The sequence below is a fragment of the Argentina silus genome (genome assembly GCF_951799395.1).
Source record: "Argentina silus genome assembly, chromosome: 22".
NCBI lineage: Eukaryota > Metazoa > Chordata > Actinopteri > Argentiniformes > Argentinidae > Argentina > Argentina silus.
This window is the reverse complement of record NC_139676.1, coordinates 13,523,521-13,545,133: the sequence shown is the minus strand read 5'-3', so window position 1 is coordinate 13,545,133 and position 21,613 is coordinate 13,523,521. Positions and strand designations below refer to the sequence as shown.

The 21,613-nt window shown below is 48.1% G+C and overlaps 3 protein-coding genes across 3 annotated transcripts; all 3 read right to left on the bottom strand.

Annotated features, from left to right (window-relative positions):
• Positions 1–755: 755 nt before the first annotated feature.
• nanos3 (nanos homolog 3) lies at positions 756–1,971 on the bottom strand. The gene has a single exon (XM_083693471.1). The coding sequence runs from the start codon at positions 1,844–1,846 to the stop codon at positions 1,307–1,309; it is 540 nt and encodes a 179-aa protein (XP_083549597.1). The 5' UTR covers positions 1,847–1,971; the 3' UTR covers positions 756–1,306.
• Positions 1,972–2,413: 442 nt separating this feature from the next.
• LOC310821568 (afadin- and alpha-actinin-binding protein) lies at positions 2,414–7,109 on the bottom strand (the record flags this gene model as incomplete). The annotated part of the gene is made up of 12 exons (XM_083693653.1): positions 2,414–2,510; positions 2,922–3,096; positions 3,353–3,464; positions 3,583–3,744; positions 3,996–4,099; positions 4,507–4,657; positions 4,782–4,902; positions 5,152–5,230; positions 5,929–6,052; positions 6,175–6,243; positions 6,322–6,443; positions 7,013–7,109. 12 exons carry the CDS (start codon positions 7,107–7,109, stop codon positions 2,414–2,416), a joined length of 1,413 nt encoding a protein of 470 aa, XP_083549779.1.
• A 1,760-nt stretch (positions 7,110–8,869) lies between these two features.
• Positions 8,870–20,757, bottom strand: LOC310821368 (histone-arginine methyltransferase CARM1-like). The gene is made up of 16 exons (XM_083693387.1): positions 18,281–20,757; positions 17,540–17,665; positions 17,344–17,450; positions 17,010–17,114; positions 16,454–16,564; positions 16,063–16,240; positions 15,492–15,582; positions 14,946–15,027; positions 13,929–14,014; positions 13,292–13,381; positions 12,590–12,727; positions 12,288–12,377; positions 11,957–12,069; positions 11,630–11,707; positions 11,169–11,237; positions 8,870–11,026 (listed from the first exon to the last, which is right to left on the bottom strand). The coding sequence occupies exons 1-16, from the start codon at positions 18,420–18,422 to the stop codon at positions 10,890–10,892; spliced, it is 1,743 nt and encodes a 580-aa protein (XP_083549513.1). The 5' UTR covers positions 18,423–20,757; the 3' UTR covers positions 8,870–10,889.
• Between the last annotated feature and the right edge of the window lie 856 nt (positions 20,758–21,613).

Genomic DNA, 21,613 nt, shown 5'->3' with positions numbered 1-21,613 from the left:
CACACATCCTTCTCTTAATTGTTCTTCCTCTTATCCCTATCCTCATCTCTCTCTCTCTCTGCTCCCTCATCCCCCTCTTTCTCTCTCCCCCCCAGTCGGACAGTGATGACCACCCATCGGGAGTTGGATAATTTTCGCCGTGGCAACAAGGCTGCGAGAGCACCTGCCCGTCGTACACCCTGATCGCCACGGCTGCAAAGGCACCTGGGTGATGAAGTTCCTGAGTATGGAAGGCTGTGTGTGAAGTGTTATGGCAACACTCATGTGAAAATACACACATTGTTCAAGTACGTTTTCCTTAAAATACATTTACATTTATGGCATTTAGCAGACGCCTTTATCCAAAGCGACTTACAACAATACATTTGTTTAAGTAAGTGAATCATCTATCCAACAGTCACCATAAGATGGCCCCTGGTCCGAGCATTGATTACTTTATCTTACGATGACTGATGGATAGATGGTTCACTTACTAAAACAAATGTATTTGTTGTAAGTCGCTTTGGATAAAGGCGTCTGCTAAATTCCATAAATGTAAATGTAGACTATATCCAAATGGATTGGATATAGAAGACACAGCCACCATGAAGGAGGGAACTGAGGGTGCTCCATATCACACATTTCTATCTGCAAAGTTTGTTCTAACACGTCGGACCCAGCCGCACTCGGGCTGTGAGTCTGATTGGATGGACATTGGAATGTGAGGCCTGCTTGGTGATAAATAACTTCAAACACGCAGGATCGACCAATTCAGATGTTATTATTTAGACATGAACAGACAATTTAAAAGTTTAAAAGTTGTTGCATTGTGATTTTTGGTTTGGTTTGGGAAAAGTCTGTTATCCACGTAATAAAAAAGCATATTGTTATTGCTATTATTGTCGTCATCCTTAAATGATGTACAGATATGACACGTATCATCACTTATGTAATCTGAAAAACATTTCTCAAAACTAGTCAACACTTTTTTTCAGTAGCAGTGTTGTAGTGGTGTGTAAAATAACAAAATAGCAGTCCGACATAGGCTGACAAACACTCATATTTACATGCACTTCTAACGAAGACTCAAACCAAAATGTGCTGTTACGAAATAAGGTGCAGAGGCATGCATTTAAAAATCACACTGCAAATAAGAATAAGTGACAACATTTGGAAAAAAACACGAACAAACATAATAAATAACCAAAATCACACAATAAATAACAAGCACACGAGTCAGCCTGTTCCAAACTACTAGTCCACACAGCGGTGCATCCTTGCGCACTTGTTCGCAAACGGGGCGCTTCTCTTAGTGACACAGCTCTCGTTAGGGCGACTTGGCGAATACGGAACTGTAGGCGCCATCAACTTGGGGACAAAAGCGCTTGGTGTGAGCCCGGGACCCAGTGGCCCCGCAGAGGGGACAGACATACTGACACAGGAATGGGCAGACCACGTTCCCGGCTTTGTCCTTAAGCCAGTGGGCGCTGAACACCACCTCAGCCTCCCCGTTTTGGTGGCAGAAGCAACAGAACTTGCGAAACCATCGACCATCGCTGGTGCGGGTCACGGGTCTGGACGCAGGCTTGGTCTCCCTGGCCGGACAAAAGGCGTCTTTACGCACATAGGTGATCTTGGCGCCGCCTCGGGGTTCCTTTTCGTGCCGTTGTGGGGTTACCGATTCTCGCGGCGGCGACTCCTTGAATTCCCTCATTGATCGCGGCGCAGAGGCGAAGTTTCCCTGCTGTATCTCTCGGACAGCAACCGCTAATTGCATGTAGTCTCGCCACGGCTGGAACCCCTCATTTTCTGACTTTGTCACGTGTTGCGGTAGATCTCGGAGTCGTCGCCAAATCATAACGTCCATCGTCGCAGTTTTGGCAAAGGAAAACCACAAACTCTCGACCCCTGATTTTGGACCAGACCGTACCACAACAAAACAGCAGAGTAAAACTTGTCAACCGAGCAGGCAGGCAGGCACGCGTGTGGAGTGCTCACAGTTCCCAAATGTTATTAAATGCGCACCGACATCTGACGACGCTTTAAGTCAACAGCCAATCAGATGGTACCGTGCACGAGCGGTGTTAATGTCATGGCACGTGTTGCTACCCAATCAGAGTGAACCCCTCGAGATTTGGATAAGATTTAACAAAAGACGAGAGCGAGTGCATTTGGCGTCAAAGACGATCACTTTATTTAACCAAAGCATATTCTAGTCTGTGCGATACTGATGAATCAATGACACAACGCCAAAGATTCCTGTGGAATGTCATGTAATTTACTTCTTATTTCTCAGTGTTAAAAAAATAAGGAAAGTGACGAGAGTCAAGATATCGTATTCTTTATTAATCCCATTGAAAAACATTAAAAAAACAAAAACATACAGCTATATGCAGTTCAGCCGTTTTGCAAACAAACCAATACCACCACCATCCTAAAAGGACCAGTCCATGTGCGGATCAGGGGGGGCATACAGGACCCTCTCAGTGCCCCCTTCCCAGCAGTCTGACTGGGCTTCACTCTCACTGGACCTGGGAGGAGGAGGGGGTGGGGAGGGTGGGGTGTGTAAGCAAGGATATTAGTTGCAGTACAAACATGTCTGTCGTCCAATTTGATATCAGCGGAATCAGTCCACATCTCTGAAGTTTTGCTCATGGTTAGAGTACGGGTCTGTTCAAATACTAAATATGCGTCCTTCCTCCTTCCGTGCATTTTAAGGTCCTATCCAGACACAACCCCCTAGCCCCTACTCCCTAGACACGTGTAGATCTGAAAGGACTGGATAGGTATAATTAAGATGGCCATGCTTCCAACTAACTTATAAGTGGGCATGGAGGGGCTTCTGCCTTCTTGCTTCCAGATCTACAAGTGTCTAGGCTGAAGGGTCTAGGGGTTGTTTCTGGACAAGGCCTGAGAGTATTAGAACTGTGCCTGAGATTGACCTGCAGCTGTAGGGTAGCCTGAAGGCGGAGTAAAGCTCAGGGGTGCTGGGTGTCTGAACTCTGACCCTGCCCCGACCCCGCAGTGAACCTGACAAGGTCGTGACCCCAGACTCGGCACACGAGGGAGTGGCGGGACAGCAGCCGGACACGGTCACGTGATCTGAGCCAAAGAAACCTGCAGACGGGGGGGCGCGCGCACACACACACACAGAGACTGAATGAACAACACATCGTGGAGTGACAGTGTAAAGATCTTAAATGTGTAGAAATGGCGGTGCCAGGAAGCAGTGCGGTGGGAGTACTGACAAAGGGATTTAAAGTGAATCTCAATGGACTGAAATGTTTGTTTTCCCTTATCCTGTATTTACTCATCGGCACGGACGAGGGAGAAGAGGCCTCGTTAGACTATTGGGACGCACCCCAAGACTCACTGAGTGCGGTGCTCTCTCCCCTGTTGGGTCGTCCTGTCTTGCTGCCGAATGGAGAGTTGCACAGGTACTGCTGCTTCAGGAGCGAGGCCTTCCGCTGCTCAAACTCACACCGCTGCAGGCAGAGACACACACACACACACACTTTATGTAGTATTTGGCCCCAGATGATTGGCATAGACCAGTTCCTGTCCTGTCCTCCCTTCTCTTTCTCTCCCACCTCCCTCTCTCACCTCATGGCCCAATCGGATGGCAGCGTCTGTGAAGGCCTGCCTCTCCCTCTGGAAGCTCCGCCTCTGCTGCTCCAGCTCTGCACACCTGGCCTGGAGCCGCTCCCAGTCCTCCAGGAAGTACGAGTCGGCGAGGGAGGGCGGAGCAGCAGAGACTATGCTGTCCTGATAAATAAATAAACAAACAATAATAATAAATACATTTTATTTGTATGGTGTTTTCTCAAAGACTCAAAGCACTTACATGAAAGAAAGAAAGAAAGAGAGAGAGAGAGAGAGACAGGTAAAGGAAAGAAAGAAGAGAGATGGGAGTTTGAGAGTTTATCGGACTTGTGGGATTGGACAGTGGTTAGTGTACTGTGTGCGTGTGTGTGTGTACTAAAGTCAGTAGTAAAATGAAAAACATGACAGTCCACCTGTAGCAACTGCTGCTGTAGTTTGACCAACTGTTGGGTGTTCTCTAGTTCCGTCTCCAACTGGGCAAAGAGCTTATCCTGGTCAGTCTCCACGGCAACGTGGCCTAAACACACACACACACACACACACGTAAGAAAAGGCAGATTTACCCAAATCAATCCTTTGCAGAGCATGCCCTATATTACCTGATGTTCTCTCATAATGGTGTTCTTACATAATACTTGTTTAGAGTCCAACGCACAGATTGTCACTTTTGCCTAGCAGCATCTCGTGCCCACCACCCAGAGTAATAGATGAAGGTGTCCATAGACATGCATTGAGTAGGCACCGGCTGTCTTCCCCATTCACTGCATGTGGCCGCATGAGGAACGCCATGTAGGGAACTAGGGTGGATCAACGCACTGTTTTCTTCTTTTTTAGTAGGTCTACCCAGAGACTGTAAATGAAGTGCATACTTCAGGAGAAGGGTGGGGGGGTGAGAAATGGGACGCAGTAGCACCAGTTTGTTACCTTTGATGAGGAGATCCCCCAGCCTCCTCTGCACTCTCCCCCAGCCCTGAACCACTCCCCCGGTCACATGGTCACCCAGCACCGACTCCGATTGGACCAGCCTCTTGTGATCGTGGCCTTCCTCCTGGTCATCCACAGTGTCCAGGAGGGTCTGAAACAACAACGTGGTGCAGGTTTCAGTAGAGGTGGTGGGACAGACCGGGATTCGAACGTGGGTCTTCTGCATAGCATGGCACGGGACTGTGTTAGCCCTGTGAACTAAAGCCTCCGTGTACCCGCTCCATGTCGGCTCTGAGCGCGTGCAGCAAGGTAGTGAGGCTGTGCCTGAGCTTCATGGCCTCCTGGAGCTCCGCCTCTCTCCGCACCAACATCAGACGCAGCGCTACCTCCTCTCTCCTGCAGGGGGAGACAGAGAGAGACAGATTGGGGGGGTAGCATGGGGTGAGTGAGTGACAGATGAGTGAGAGAAAGTGCAACACAGAGAGAGAGAGAGAGAGGGGGGGTTGGTCGATCAGTAAGAACTTTTAATGTTCTCCTCCAATGTGTTTTGAGAAGAAAGCAAGGAAGGTGGTTTCGAGGAATAGTTGAGAGACTATTAGGATGCACACAGTGGCCCTCCAGGGACCCCCCCCGTCTGTCCCTTACCTGCCATTGGCCCTGGCTGGAGGTGCTGACTGGTCCCTCCTCCCCTGGACTCTGGGTAGGGTGTTCAGTATCTCTATGGCTAAAGGAGATAATATAAATATATTTAAAAAAAATTTTTTTATTATAAATAATAAAACATTTACAATGCATATACATTTCCATTTAGCAGACACTTTTATCCAAAGCGACCTACAGTACAGTGAGTTAATACATTTGTAGTATATATGGTCCCAGCGGGAATTAAACCCACAACCTTGGCATGGCCGGTGCCATGCTCTACAAACCGAGCCACACAGTACAGGAATGACATGGAACAGGGTACAGAAATGTGAAACACGTGTATTGTCGCGTTCCATGTCGCCGGCGTCGGAGTGACGTTGTGGAGCGTTGCAGATGCTATATCGATCGGGTTCCTGAGACGTTTCAAAGATGGAGAGTCACCACACACTCCAAAATGTCATTTTTTATGGAACTTTTCAGGATCAATCCTGGCGAAGGCCTCTCTTTCTCTGATCCATGTATGCCATTAGTCTGCCCTTCGCCTAAAGAGGCGTGCGTCCTCACTCCTGACAACTCCTGACAACTTCCCTGAGGTGTCAAAACACATCTCTAGACATTGTGAGATCTGGCGTGTGTCGAGTAGCGCAGCTGCAAGCCGCAATCTACGTGCCCTGGCTGGAGCACGACTAGAGCGATTGTCTACTGTACGTATGTGCAGAAGTGAAAGAGCAAGAGACAGTGTGTCAGACGGTGCGAGAAGGAAAGGAAGATTCTCACAGGCGCTTCTCTCTCTGTGTCTCTCTGTGAGTTGGGACAGACGCTCTTTCAGTCGGACACTTTGCTGCTCCCTCCGCCTCAGCTCTGCCACCTGCTGGTTACTCCTGGACTGCAGGCAGGAACACTGGGGGGGGGGGGGGGGGCAGGGGGGAGAAGGACAGCAAACTTGAACATTTCACCCCTCTCCCCCTGTCTTTCTCTCTCTCTCTCTCTCTCTCACACACACACACACACACACACACTTGCCTTATCCCTCTCACGTCTCAATGTAACCTGTAGCCTGGCAACATGCTGGTCCCTTTCAGTCAGTTGCTCCTATAAAGGACACAGGTAATGATGAAACACACCAGTTCCTAACCTGTGTAATTACAGTAGAAAAACACACACACACACCCTGAGTGAAGGCCCCCTCTCTCTGCGGTGCTCCTTCCTGCCGGCCCCCCAGGAAGCGCTTTGCGAGAGCTCAGTGAGGGGAGGGCTGTGGTCACTCTGGAGAAGGTAGGTGTCCTGGAGATCTGAGGGGGGGGGGGGGGTGAGAGGATGGGAGGGAGTGAGAGAAAGAGGAAGGGTGGGGGAGTGAGAGGGAAGGAGGGTCGGGGAGTGAGAGGGAAGGAGGGTCGGGGAGTGAGAGGGAAGGAGGGTCGGGGAGTGAGAGGGAAGGAGGGTCGGGGAGTAAGAGAAGGACAGGGAGGAGAAGGAAGGACGACATTTAGGTGTTCTTTGACAGACTTGGTAATTCAATTGATTGTGTGAACAAAGTGCAGATAAGTGAGTTCCAGTGTTTCATATAGATGGGATATTCTGCCCCCCTTCCTTGAGATCCCATCTCTATGAAGTATTGTATCAGTTGTATAAGTATACAGTATTATTAAAGTCCATTTGATTAATTCTATTTGACCATTCTTGCACTAAATCAGCACAAACTCAACAATTCTTTGCACATAGTGACACTTCAGTTTAATTGGAGTCGGATTATCAATTAGATATGCTTTAACAAAATACAGCCAAATGTCTTAGCCAAAACCTCGCATGAAAACCGCCATTATTATATTTAGTCTACAGGGATGTGTGTGTTAGTCAGTACCGCAGTACTCCTGTCCCTTCCTCTGATGTGATCCGGCCCGTCTTGGCCCCCGTCGGAGTGCCATCTGGGTCAACACAAAGATGACGTCAACATCCATGGATATTTTCTACAGCTCCAACAGCACACGCACCACAACATTTATATATATTTTTTTTTTAAAGTTTTGTTTTTTTTGGGAGTGATGCAGTCCCCACTCTTGTATTTTCTTTTTTTTGTTGTTGCAGTTTTTATTGGACAGAGAGAGTAGAGACAAACAGGAAGTGAGGAGGGGAGGGTGTCAGCAGGGCAGGGGCCGGATTCTAACCCATGTCAACATTGTACATATGTGCGCACCGTAGGCCATGGTGCTAGACCACTGGACCACCCCAGGCCACCGCACCACAACATTTTGATTAGAAACTGCCTGTCCCCCCCCCCCATGACAACACAAGTCCTCTAGCACTGAAAAGCAGAATTCATACTGGCCTGATCATTTCTACTGTCTAAAGGAGTTTTTTTTTCTCAATACCCAACTCCTCTCCGCCTACCAAACCAATAGTCTCGGTCAGAACAAAGATGGCCGCCATGGCTACTAAATGCTAAATGGGATCCTTGGGAGGGACAGCCCATTTAAATTGAGATTTCAAATGGTTAAAGGTGGGGTTGTCACATGGATCCGATATAGCATTAACCCCAATCCAACGATGGCTCGTGAAGGTGAGGTTAGCCCAATGGGTTAGCCTTAGCGAAGGTGGAAACCAGTGTTTGCCATTTGAAGTATGAACATGAGCAATACCACTCCCATTGTCCTGTTTCGAATAAAAACCCAATTACTTGGGGGGTCATACATAATAATGCCCCTTTAATTGTGCTGACGTTTCAGCGTGTGACTACTTTCCAGGACATTTCTATGTGTTTGCAGTCTTACCTGGGCAGAGTAGTTTCCTGAGACACAGGCAGCCATGTTGGAATTGTTCACCTGCAGGAGACAACAGGCACCCAGGGCCACCACTCCCAGCTGATTGCACTTCAAATAATCAGTCATCTCATTCGGGTTGGTTGGTTGGCTGATTAATGAATGCGGTTGGCTGAGCATCAGCAATTAAAAGCAGATTTAATGGTTTCATCTGAGTGGCATTTGGACATTATTTATATACATACTATTATAACTATTATTATCATAACTATTTATTCTGCTATAATGCTACTGCTACTCATATACTGCTATACTGCACTGCTATATTATACTGCTTATATTATACTATATTATACTGCACTACTACTGATCATATATTGCACTACCTGTAAATACTGTTCATTGCACTTTCTGCTATTTTGCACTTCTGGTTAGACGCTAACTGCATTTCGTTGTTTCTGTACTTGTACTCTGCACAATGACAATAAAGTTTAATCTAATCTAATCTAATCGTAATTTGGACATGCTGTTCAGAATGTATTCCTCATTTGGGCGGGAAACACAGCCCATAATTTACAGCGTAAGTGTTAGTTACAACACTATAAGTTTATTCACTTATTTTGAAGCTAGATAGACTACCAGTATCAGTTACCAGTGCCAACCCTGAATACTATGTGTGTAATAGAATTGTATATTAATACAATTCAAAGATGTATGTATTTTGAGATGCATAAGCGCTATACAATTGTGCTCCTCTGTGGCTCAGTTGGTTGAGCACGGTGCTACCAATGCTTAGGTTGTGGGTTTGATTTCCCACTGGGACCATATATACAAAAATGTATGTGCTCCCTGTACTGTAAAGTGCTTTGGATTAAAGCATCTGCTAAATGGAACACACACACACACACACACACTATCATGACACTGCTTGAGACCTGAAAAACACAGAAACTGAAAAGTCATCAGATCTGACGGAGTTCTCCATCAACATTTAATTTGCGCTTTATGGGGTCTTTCAGTTTGTTGGTCTTTGTTGTTTGTTGTTGAGAAAAGGAAAAAAAAAATGGCACATTACAAAACAAAACAAAAAAACATTTAAAGTCCGTTCGACAAACTCGTTGACGACATATTGACTTGACTCGCGTTAGCCGCTAAACACAGCTGGAAGGATTCTAGTTTGGTTTGGACCCCTGGACGCGTTGACGCGGGTCTTCTCACTGGGACAGTCTCTTTCCAAGAGAGAGTCGCAGACGCAAGAGTCCCTCCCAAGGACGGTGAAGGTGGGACGTTGCATGATAAAGGCTGGTGGGTGTGTCCCGATAGTGTCTGTGTCTCTGCCCTCCTCCCCTCCTCTCGCTTCCTTCTCAAAACGCTTCGTGGGAGAACAGCCACAATCTTCCGCCGTAGACTGAAGACCCATCTCCTTCAGGCCACATCTTGACTGTCCCTCCTCCTAAAGACCTCTTCATCCCCCACTACCCCCCTGTACAGTTTCTCTACTGCAAATAAAAAAAAAAAAAAGTAATTCTTCCTTCTTCTAGTATTGTGACTGCCAATGGCCCCTGGTCCTAGCATAGATTTGTTTTTCTTTTGGCGACTGATGGATAGATGATTCACTTACTTGGACAAACGTACTTGTTGTGAGTCGCTTTGGATAAAGGCGTCTGCTAAATGTCTAAAATGTAAATGAAAAAAAATGGAAGCTAAGGACCTTTGATTGGGGACAGGGGCGATGAGGACCATGGGAAAGACTATTGGGTCTTAGTACCTGTTCAACTGCCTTCTTTCCTTCCCCTCCTTCCCTCCGTTGCCCTCTAGGTAAAGAGGTTTCCAGCCAATCAGTGACCATGGAGGAAAGGGGGGTGGACAAGGAAAAGAGGCGACTGCCATTCCTCAACTATTCAGTAACTCAATCCCACACGTAACCTCTCTCCCTCAGTCCTCCGCCCGCTCACCACTCCAAACGCGTTTGATGAGAGGTCGCAGGTTCTTCCTCCCCGTGGTGGATAGTATCCTCCACCCACGAGAGTGGAGGATGAGGAGAGAGGACGCAAGGAATCCAGTTTCTTACCATTGAGATGCAGCAAAGGTTCCATTCTACAATAATACTTGTTAACTAAAACATCTACCACTACGCCCACCCCACCACCTCTCCTCCACACATACGCACGCACGCACACACAGCTTATTTATTTAGGCCAAAATGCTCAGGGTTGCCATAACTACCTATTCTACATATCCGTTGTTCTACATCACATTTCTATCTGAACATGCTGTAACTTTGCACCTTCCTGAACAGGTGTCTTGTGTAATCCGGTCCTGATTGGCTAAACACCCGGCAGATTCGCTGTCCTGATTGGCTACACGCGTCCTCACGGCTGCCAGTTGACCTCGGTCTCCGAGGTGATCAATATTTAAGCGGTTGCCTGGAGACATTGTGTCGACGGGTCAAAGTTGAAGGGTCAGAGTTCATCGATCGGGACCTTCTGTCACGAGTGACACGGGACAGCGGGGTAACGGTTGATGGGTTAAACTTCACAGAAGTTCAAAGTCCTGTCTGTCCAGCAGGAGGCCGTGTGTGTGTGTGCTATTTACTTACTCTGTGAGCAAGGTAGCGTTGTGTGTGATACACCTGTGTGTGTGTGTGTGTGTGTGTGTGTGTGTGTTTCTAAAATCTCTACAGTGCATCAGTAAGTACGAAGACTATAGATATGTGTAGGCTGTGGATGCATTCATGCATGCATGAAGACGCAAACTTTAGTCTGTTTCTCATCAGGTGCTGCCCTCTGGGGGTCAAACCAGGCTTAACGAGTGGGAGACACGGCCAGACGGATGGAGGGATGAGGAGGAGGAGGAGGAGGAGGGACGTCCATACTATCAGTCCATTTTGGTTTCCTTCCAGCTGTTGGAAGTCCAGGAGCGGTAGGGGGAAGAGGGTGTGTGTGTGTGGGGGGGGAGAGGGGGACGGAAGGTTGGGAGGTCTTAGCTCCCATAGTGCATGGTGTTGCTAGGGATCACCATGGGAGACGCCATGGAGATGGAAGGCCCGCCCATGGTGAACTGGCTGTTGACTGGGTAGTGAGGGCTGTTGCCTGGCCCTGATTGGCCAGTGACGGCTCCTGAAAGGAAGAGAAGGAGGAAGCGATTAAATAACAGCGACAGTCTAAAAAAAAAAGAAGAAAAAAAAAAAAGAAGAAGAAAAAAGATCATAATCGGCGGAACAACTAAATGGTAAGATGCGTCACCATGGTAACCACTCACCCTGGCTGACTCCTGTACTCATGATGGAGCCCACTCTGGAGGTGGTGTGGTTCACTACCCCTGTGTTTACTGAGCGCAAACACACACATGCGCAGACACACACACACACACACACACACACACACATACACACATACATAACACCCGCACGCACGCACACACACACACACGAAGACATCAATCACAATTGGGAAAACTTTATTTATATCCATGACAATACTAGTTTTACAGGGATTTTTTTTTTCTTTTTTTCTTTTTTTTTTACAGATTCATGGTCAAATTCATTAGTCCACTTAAGACGATACAAAGTTGTCACGCACACAATTAATGTAAAGCGGTCATCAGTACTGCAGACACACACACACACACACACACACACACACACACACATACATACGCGCACGCACACACACACACACACACACACACACGATGGCTTCAATCACACACACTCAGCGTACCAAGGGGGATGAGGTTGTTGTGGGACACAGTGGAGCCACCACCGATGACAGTGCTGAGGTCATAGGCTGCAGGCATTCCTGAGAGAGAGAGAGAGAAGGAGAGAGAGAGAGAGAAAGAAGGAGAGAGAGAGAGAAGGAGAGAGAGAGAGAAGGAAAGAGAGAAAATGGATTGTTCAGATGTTCGCCACTGAAGATTGCAATGAATCAGTGAATGTATAGGTTTTTTACCTTTATCTAATACTACATGTGGTTCTGTGTATACCTGTGTGTGTTTCTCTGCGTGTGTGTGAGTGCGTGTGAGAGAGTGAGTGTGTGTGTGTGTAGTACCTGACACAGCCATGCCCTGGTTCATACTGTAGGCTCCTCCTGTATTCCATATGTTCTCTGAGGGGGAGGAGTAGTGGGAGCCGGGGGGTGGGGCCGACGTGCTGCCTGTATACCTGTCAATCACACAATCAACCAATCAGAGGGGTGCCAGGGGGACTAGCAACCAATCAGATGGAGCGGATGAGCTCAACATAGCCAAAGGGTGTCGTGAGCCAGACATCAGGCTGTGGCAATGGGCCCAACAGCCCATCAGATGGAGGGAAGGTCAGGACAGAGGGTAAAAAGGATGGCGAAGAAGAAATTGAATTGAAGAGGAAGGATATTTGCTCACCTGAAGAAGGGGTTCTTGAGATCTAGCAAGTTGCTGGACTTGGATCCTGTCTGGTCCACCTGGGCCGTGATACTGATGTCATAGCTCTGCCTGAGGCGACAGGAAGGGGACACGGGGGAGAGGTCAAAAGTGCAGGTGTGTACAGGTGTGTGTGTGTGTGTGTGTGTGAGTGAGAGAGATTGGGGTTACCTGTGCTGCAAGTGCGTGTGTGTGTTTGAGAGAGACAGGGTTGGGGGTTACCTTTGCAGGTGTTTGTAGTGAAAGATTGTGTGTGTGTGTGTGTGTGTGTGCGTGTGTCTCACCTCTTGTTGGCCATGAGCAGTGCCGTGCCTGACAGCGTGTCTCCTGCCTTGGTGAAGAGGGGAGACTGGAGCAGGCAGCGTACCTGGTACCAGTGTGTGAGGGGTTCCGTAGGGGCCGTGGAAAGCCAAACTGTAATCCTGGAAACACACAAACAGTTAGGCGGACCCACCCACACATGGACCCACCCACAGACCCACACATGGACCCACCCACCCACAGACCCACCCACAGACCCACACATGGACCCACCCACAGACCCACACGTGGACCCACCCACCCACCCACCCACAGACCCACACATGGACCCACCAACCCACAGACCCACCCATGGACCCACCCACAGACCCACACATGGACCCACCCACAGACCCACCAACCCACACATGGACCCACCCACAGACCCACCAACCCACACATGGACCCACCCACAGACCCACCCATGGACCCACCCACAGACCCACACGCGGACCCACCCACCCACCCACCCACAGACCCACACATGGACCCACCAACCCACAGACCCACCCATGGACCCACCCACAGACCCACACATGGACCCACCCACAGACCCACCAACCCACACATGGACCCACCCACAGACCCACAGACCCACCCACAGACCCACAGACACAGAGAGATGGGTGGCAGCTAAATGAACACACACTTAAACGGGTAAACACACGTTCACACGAACGACTTACGATGAACCGATGAACGCCACGTCGAACCAAAAGGCCAGTCCATGGACCAGACCTGAGGTCATCATATGGAACTTAAAGGGAATCTCTATCCTGAGAGAGAGAGAGAGAGAGAGACAGAGAGAGAGAGACACATGAGCATGAGTGACATGAGGGACACAGATATAGCCAACCCTCTTAGCTAACAAAGGAACCACAACCCAGACATGAGGTCATCATATGGAACTTAAAGGGAACCCCTATCCTGAGAGAGAGAGACAGCAGAAGAGAGAGCATGAGTAGGGACACGGATATAGCCAACCCTCTTAGCTAACAAAGTAACCACAACCCTCGGGCTAAAGTCACATGTCCACACAGTCGCAGGACATTGGACGGCCCGCCCACCTCAACCTGCTAATACAACAGAGCAATGAGCACAAAGCCAACAACATGGTGGACACATTCATTCCAGGATCCGTCTGGGTAACCTGGAGCGACCAAAGCGACTTACATTGCAGTGAGTGCATACATTTCTCAGTATATACGGTCCCGGCGGGAATCGAACCCACAACCTAAGAGTTGTTAGCCCAATGCTCTCGCGACTGAGCCACGGAGGACCACAGGTAAGTAAGGGGGTGGGGGGAGGACATGTGTGACCCACCTGTGCAGGTCACCTTCTTTGGCCTCCAGGAAGTTGACGGTGTATTTGACCGACTTGGCCATCAGGATACGGATATCAAACGTGTCCTGAGGAAGAGAGGGGGAATAAAACAAAAAAAACAAAAAGACAAGAAAAACAGGAGAGTTTGAGAGGTGGTGGTAAAATGAATAGGGGAGAAAGGGGGGATGGAGGGAGTGAGGAGAGACAGCTTAGAGAGGGTGGGGGTAGGAGGGAAGAATGAGAGAGTAGAGAAAGAGAGCTAGGGAGAGAATGAGAAAGATAGAGAGAAAGAGATGGAGAGAGAGAGAGAGAGAGAGAAAGAGAAAGAGAGAGAGAGAGAGAAAGAGAGCTAGGGAGAGAATGAGAAAGATAGAGAGAGAGAGAGAGAGAGAGATGGAGGGAGGGAGAGAGAGAGAGAGAGAGAGATGGAGGGAGAGAGAGATGGAGGGAGAGAGAGAGAGATGGAGGGAGAGAGAGAGAGAGATGGAGGGAGAGAGAGAGAGAGATGGAGGGAGAGAGAGAGAGAGATGGAGGGAGAGAGAGAGAGAGATGGAGGGAGAGAGAGAGAGATGGAGGGAGAGAGAGAGATGGAGGGAGGGAGAGAGAGAGAGAGATGGAGGGAGAGAGAGAGAGATGGAGGGAGAGAGAGAGAGAGATGGAGGGAGAGAGAGAGAGAGAGAGAGAGAGATGGAGGGAGAGAGAGAGAGAGAGATGGAGGGAGAGAGAGAGAGAGAGAGAGATGGAGGGAGAGAGAGAGAGAGAGATGGAGAGAGAGAGAGAGAGAGAGAGAGATGGAGGGAGAGAGAGAGAGAGAGATGGAGAGAGAGAGAGAGAGAGATGGAGGGAGAGAGAGAGAGAGATGGAGAGAGAGAGAGAGAGAGAGAGAGAGAGATGGAGGGAGAGAGAGAGAGATGGAGGGAGAGAGAGAGAGATGGAGGGAGAGATGGAGAGAGAGAGAGAGAGATGGAGGGAGAGAGAGAGAGAGAGAGAGATGGAGGGAGAGAGAGAGACACTCACCACGATGGGCTGTCTGAAGTACTCGTCCACTGCAGCTCCCCTGAGGGCAGACAGATCTACACCATGGAAGGACGGCTGATACCTGAGAGAAAGAGAGACGTTCAAAACCAAAACATTCACTTCTCGCTGAATTGAGGTTAAAGCCCCAAGTCGTCATTTGTGAAGCCGACTTTGGATATATACACATTTAGAATCTATACCCACTGACTATTGAAGGACATTACTCATAGATCCCCTCACGAGCTTAATATCAACTGTCTTACCCCGTCGCAACCCAAAATATACAGCTGTTTTACTTCGATGTTTACAACCAACAGGAACATAAACAAACGCTGTGTAGCTGGTATATAAAATATGTTTAAACCCCCCCATGTTGATGCCACAGACTGCCAGTGCAGAGTTCTGTCTATGAATGTGAGAGCGGTAGCATTTCTCCAACCCTACCCGTCAGCTTCATGAGGTGTACAGAGTTGTTGTTGTTGTTGTTGTTGTGATTGCGGATTTGTGGCTTTTAAAATAGAAAGCTCAATGTTGTGTGTGACTGACCAGAAGTTGGCCTTGGTAAACTGCTCCATGTACAGCTGCTCGTCGGTGAAGGGGGCCAGGTGGACGTCTCCGATGGTGGGGAACAGATTACCTGAATGGGGGGGGGGGGGGGGGGGGGGGGGTAATGGGTTATAAGCTATGCATTGGACCAATATTTCCCCTTTGGGAGTGCTTTTGTACATCCACTCCAGGAAAGGCTGGTGGAGGTAGAAATCGTAAATCATTACAATGAGCCAATTGTTACAGTTATCTTGCTATGCCTGTCTCTTTCCTTTCCCCTCTCATGGACAGGTCTCATGAGGAGTGTCTGGGCATGCAGGTAGCTCTCCAGATAAACCTTCTCATCTCTGTCCCCCTCTCATCTCTCTCTGTGTGTGTGTGTGTGTCTCTCTCTCTCTCATTAAGGGAAGGTAAATCTCCAGCATCCCCCTAACTCCCTCCCTCCCTCCCTCCTGCATTGGGCTTGAGGAACTCTTTGGTATAAAGATAGCTCCCTCCCTCCCTCCCCATTGGGCCTGAGGAACTCTTTGGTATGCAGATAACTCTCTAGCATGCTCCCTCCCTCCCTCACCATTGGGCCTGAGGAACTTCTTGGCGTGCAGATAACTCTCCAGCATCCTCTCGTTGAAGAGCATGTAGCCCATGGGCTCAGAGATGATGATGTCCACCTGTTCGGGTAAGGAGATCTCCTCCACCTTCCCAGGGATCACCACCACGCGATCGCCCATACCGTTCGAGTTCACCAGCAGCTGCAGCACAGGAGAGGAGAGAGTGAACCATGGTGTGTGTGTATATGTGTGTGTATATGTGTGTGTATATGTGTGTGCGAGAGAGAGAGAGAGATAGAACTTAAGAGTGAGAAGGAAAGCAAGCTTTATAGAAAGTGTTAGAGAGAGTGAGAGAAAGATAGACTGACCGATACCGCACGTGTGTGTGTGTGTGTGTGTGTGCGTGTGCGTTACCTCTGCGTGTTGGGCCATGGTGCTGGCCTCTACAGCATAGACCTTCCTGGCTCCGGCCTGAGCCGCGAAGAAGGAGAGAATCCCTGAACCACAGCCTACATCTAACACCACCTAGAGAGAGAGAGAGAGAGAGAAGGAAACATGGGGGAGGGGAGATGGAGAGAAAGAGAGAAGGGAAGTAGAGAATGAGAAAGAACAAGAAGAGGGAGAGGATGACGATGAAAACAGGGAGAGAAAGGTATAATGTTAAGCATACCTTGAGGATGGTAATGCTACTTTGCCCGGGCGGTGTCTCAAACCCATTGGCACAGCCCAAGACCATTACACAAATAAAAACACTCGACACACATGCCAACTGCAAGTGATTCTAATAAACAGTCAATCGATTACTTCATAGATATTTGTACACTGCTGATTGGAGGATTACAATTCTGCACTGTGTCTGTGATTGGTGGCCAATGGCCAGTCATCATCATCAACATTACTACTATACAGGGCCAATCATAATCATCAATGTTAGTCGGTCAGTGGCGGACTGGGCCGGCCGGCGGGGTACCTTGTCCTTGAAGTCTGTGTGGTTCTGGAGGATGGCCCGTTGGTAGGTTCCGGTGCGAACGTAGTCCTGCATCATGTTTTGTTGCTGGGAGAGGTAGCCATAGAACTGGACGGGGACGGGGACAGGGACAGGTCAGAGGTCAAACTCAGGTCGACAGTCAGTAATAATGTTGTTAGACATGTCCTCCAGACATCATAGCCCTGTGTGTGTGTGTGGGGGGGGGGGAGTGTAGCGGAAATGTGGCCCTGGTACTCTATTTGGGTACTTTAGTGCAGATGTGTGTACGTGCAAATGTGTGTGTGTGTACGTGCAAATGTGTGTGTGAGAGCCGCACCTGAAAGTACTGCACCGCTGAGGACTCCTCCGTCCTTTCACTGAACACAGAGTTTTCTGCATTGGTGCCCCGGCAGTTCTTCAGAATGTTATAGAAGGAGTTGAACTCTGTCAGAGACGCAGAAGCATAACGTCAAACACACCCAGAAAACTACACACACACACACACACACACACACACACACACACACACTTACCTGCAGGTGTTGAGAACTGCAGTAGGACGCTATTGCAGCCCAACGTGATGATGAAGGACTGTTTCCCCACACGACTGCACTCTGTCTCCCTTGACAAGGAGCATTTGAAGACGGAAGTCTCCTCACCTAGACAGGTCACAGAGAGATCGAAATGGTTAATAAAACAGACGCGTATACATAGTTATTCACATAATGTTAACTGAACTCTGGAGGACATGTCTGGCTGTCCCTAAAAATAGATATTAACTGAGTTTTGACACGGGTGCACAGGTCAGATGCATCTTGTCACAAGCTCATCCCAGCGGCGGCTTATAAAGCACCAATCCAGTGACCTGCTCCACTTTTGCAAAGCGGATTTCTACGGAACAAAGGCAAGAGATGCAATTCAATAGATGGGGGGGGGGTCATATTAGCTTTCTGGCTAGCAAGTTAGCTTAATTAAACTGCTAGATTGCCTGCCAATAACCACCACCTAAAATCTACAGCAGTAGCTTTTGCTTTGCTTTGAAAAAAACACCCAACACCTTTACTAACTTCGCTTTCCCGCCGCCGCAACACAAAAAGCCCGGTTAGCTTGCAAGCTAGCGGTGGGGTGAGCTAGCTCGCTAGCCCCGAGTTGTCTGCGGTCGGTCCTATTCATTCCTCACATCATCGCAGACGGAGTCTCCGCAGCACCGAGCCTACAGACCGCTAGCCCTGGGCTAGCCAGCCAGCCGCACCAACTCGCAGCTAGCTACTTACTGTTGGAGAGGTTTAGCAGAGCCGTGTCCGGCGTAGATTTGACCTCCAGTCTCAGGGGCTGCTGCTCAGAGTGCCGCTGGATCTCTCCATTCGCGTCTCCAATGGACAGGAGCCGCACGCCGGGAAACACGGACACCGCCATCTTCACTACTAGTTCTCTTCCCCGACGGAACACATACTCTGAACACTTCAGGATCGCTAAATTGCTCGCTACTGCCGTGCTCCGGTCAATAGGGGCAAACGCAACACCTTGTGAAATCAGAAGCGAGGGAGCAGGGGCCTAGGCCTGGCCTAGCCCCTAAACCACAATTCTACAGTGTGCGCCGATTTCCCTAAAAGCTGAGATTTATTTGCATATATGAGCGTTTCTGCACTATGATGCAAAAATAAACATTTGCAATGCACTTAGGGGGCCTATATCTGAGGAGGGTGTCCTGGCTCGGGGCTGGGCCTCTCTATATCATCACACGATTCACACACATCATAAAATATGATTTTACTGTCTGAAAAAAGTCACACAGTTACAAAGTTAAGGCACAGGAGATTGACAGTACTCATGGTCGTACATTTTAAGGCAGGAAGATTTGACAATATAGGCTATGGGTTATTTTTCAGTGATGAAAAGAAATAAACCACAATGACATCATAAAACGGTGTTGATTTAGTAAATCAGAAACCACAAATAAGCCATTTGAGTTCATAGCTATTCAGTGAAATAAGCTTATTTGCAATACAGCAATATTACTGTAAGCTAGCATATGTATCTTAACTATGTAGCCTAGTTAGGGAAGGACAGTGTTAACACAGAGACATTTCTTTCTAAGGACAGTTAAAATAGTATTTTGTTTTTCAGAAAGGCATGGTAGAGAAAAACCAAATCAATCACTACAGGATTAAATAAATAAAAAGGGTAGATGTGTGTATAGTTAAAATGATTTCTCAACATACAGGGGAAAATGTACATTACATATAGTGTTCTGCATCAGTGGGCTACCTATTCCACTCTGTACCGTTTGGCAGTTTGTACGTGGAAGTGCTGTAGTGCAGAAGTAGTAGGCCTACTATCACTACAACTGACACCTGGCTACAGAACTTACAATGTCAAAACGTAACGTGATGTCAAGACATTCATGAATTGTCACATGGTTTTTAAGTTTTTGTGTGTAAATCACTCGCAAGACAACTCACAGCCATGCACAGTAGGAGTACCACACAAACCGTATATATGTAATTTGAGACTGGGCTATACAGGGGCAACACAAACAAACAAACAAACACACACACACACACAAACAAACAGCGGTGAGTCACCTCGTTGATGAATATGTAACACATACGTAAGGCACAGTGCCTGTCAGTCTGTCTGTTGGAGACTGTGGGCATGCTGAAGGATAGTACAGTGCATATACTGTGTGCAGGCGCAATGCAATAAAACATAGCATGATAGAAACAGCTCGATTGCAAGATAGTCCATACTCCGTTTCACTTCACACATCCGTCAGGCATGCAACGCAACAGAAAACGCCCTTGGAAAACATAGAAAGTTAGTTTTGCGCAAGGCCCCCTAGGCTCTAATGATTTCAATGTGGAGGAATGTCAGACTGATGAGCGACGCGAAACAAACAATGGTGAATGTAGCAATCAGGCTGGTTCTGTCATGCCAGTAAGAACTCACTTGGATGTGCACGGCACGACAGATGGGTGGTGACAATTCTGCTTTATGAGCAATCTAGCAGAGCAATGTCTGACTCCCTCATGCAGGCCAAAGAGAGACCACCCCCCCCCCCCCCTTCCCATCTTGCTTTGTTTTTACTGGTATTCGTTACCACTAGTTACTAACGAGCCCTTAATGAGATGCTACAGGATTTTTTTGTCTCAAATTCTTTACATCCAATTTTGACTAGTGTGTTGACTGCGTGGTTCATGATATAATGTTAATCGGTTTATTTCTCTCATTAGACGACACAGTTTACACACTTTAACTCACCAACTGCCAAAGAATTCCGGAACACTCACCAACTAGAGAGCCGAGTGTTTCATGTGGTGTTTACTGACCGCCTATGGGCCCTGGTCCTAGCATAGATTTGTTTTTCTTATGACGACGGATGTATAGATGATTCACTTACTTAAAATTAAATGTACTTGTCGTAAGTCGCTTTGGATAAAGGCGTCTGCTAAATGTCTAAAATGTAAATGTAATTTACCTAGCAACAATACTTTGATTGGCTACAAAAAGAAGCATAATAATTTATACATGTAGGTGAATAAAGTCACCCTTGGCACTCTAGAATGTTGACAATTTGTGCGACTTTATTCTAAGCCACTAAATTAGTTAAGGCCAACCACCTTTTGCAGAATAAGCTTTTGCTCATGGGAGTGGAGAGATGTGCCCCTCTCTGTCCAATAAGGTAAAATGGGGTCCCGTTTTTTAAGCTTGTAAGCGCTCCTAATTTTTCAACCCCTCCCACCCAAGCCCAACCGCCCCCCCCCCCATCTCAAAAAGGACCAGCAGTTTATAGAGAGAAGACAAGTGAAGAGGTGGAGGAAGAGGAGGAGAGAGCCTTCATCGGGCATACAGCATTCGTCCACACCCACTGCTGCTGCTGAGAGAGAGAGAGAGACATTGTCAGTTTGAGAGTCAGGGTAAAGACAGTGTAATTGAGAGTCAGTGTAATGCAAATACCGTACGTAACCGGTTATTCACGATAAACAAACAGGTCATCAACCCCATCTCGCATGATACACAGCCACGCTGACAAACATCCTGGGCACGATACAGAAGGACATAGACATGTGCTGTATTTTAACACTGCAGTGGCTTAAATTCCCATGTCCTACACATACTAAATGTGGTGCTGCAAACCCACAATCTGGTCACGGGGCATCTGGCATATTGGTATTTACCTTTACCTTCTATCCCATAACGATTGGCACATACAGTAGAACAGATGACTGGGGAAAAGGTGTGAGAGGAGAGAATTAAAGAGTGGAGGCGGAGGAGGAGAGGTAGAGGGGGCGGCCTACCTTCAGAACAGGGTGCAGGATTTAGGGGGGCGGAAGGGGTTGTCGCTGGACGGGACCCCTATGAGGAGAGGGTCCTTGTGTGCGTTCTGCAGGCAGAAGTTCTTTAGGTCGGCTGCAGCCTGGGACACCTGCAGACGGAGGCGTGTAAAACTCAGACTGTGAATAGACTCAGACTGTGGCTCAGCGGTGGTCCTCTGTGGCTCAGTGGGTAGAGCATGGCGCTAACAACACGTAGGTTGTGGGTTTGATTCCTGCTGGGACCATATATACTGAAATGTATGCACTCACTGCAATGTAAGTCGCTTTGGA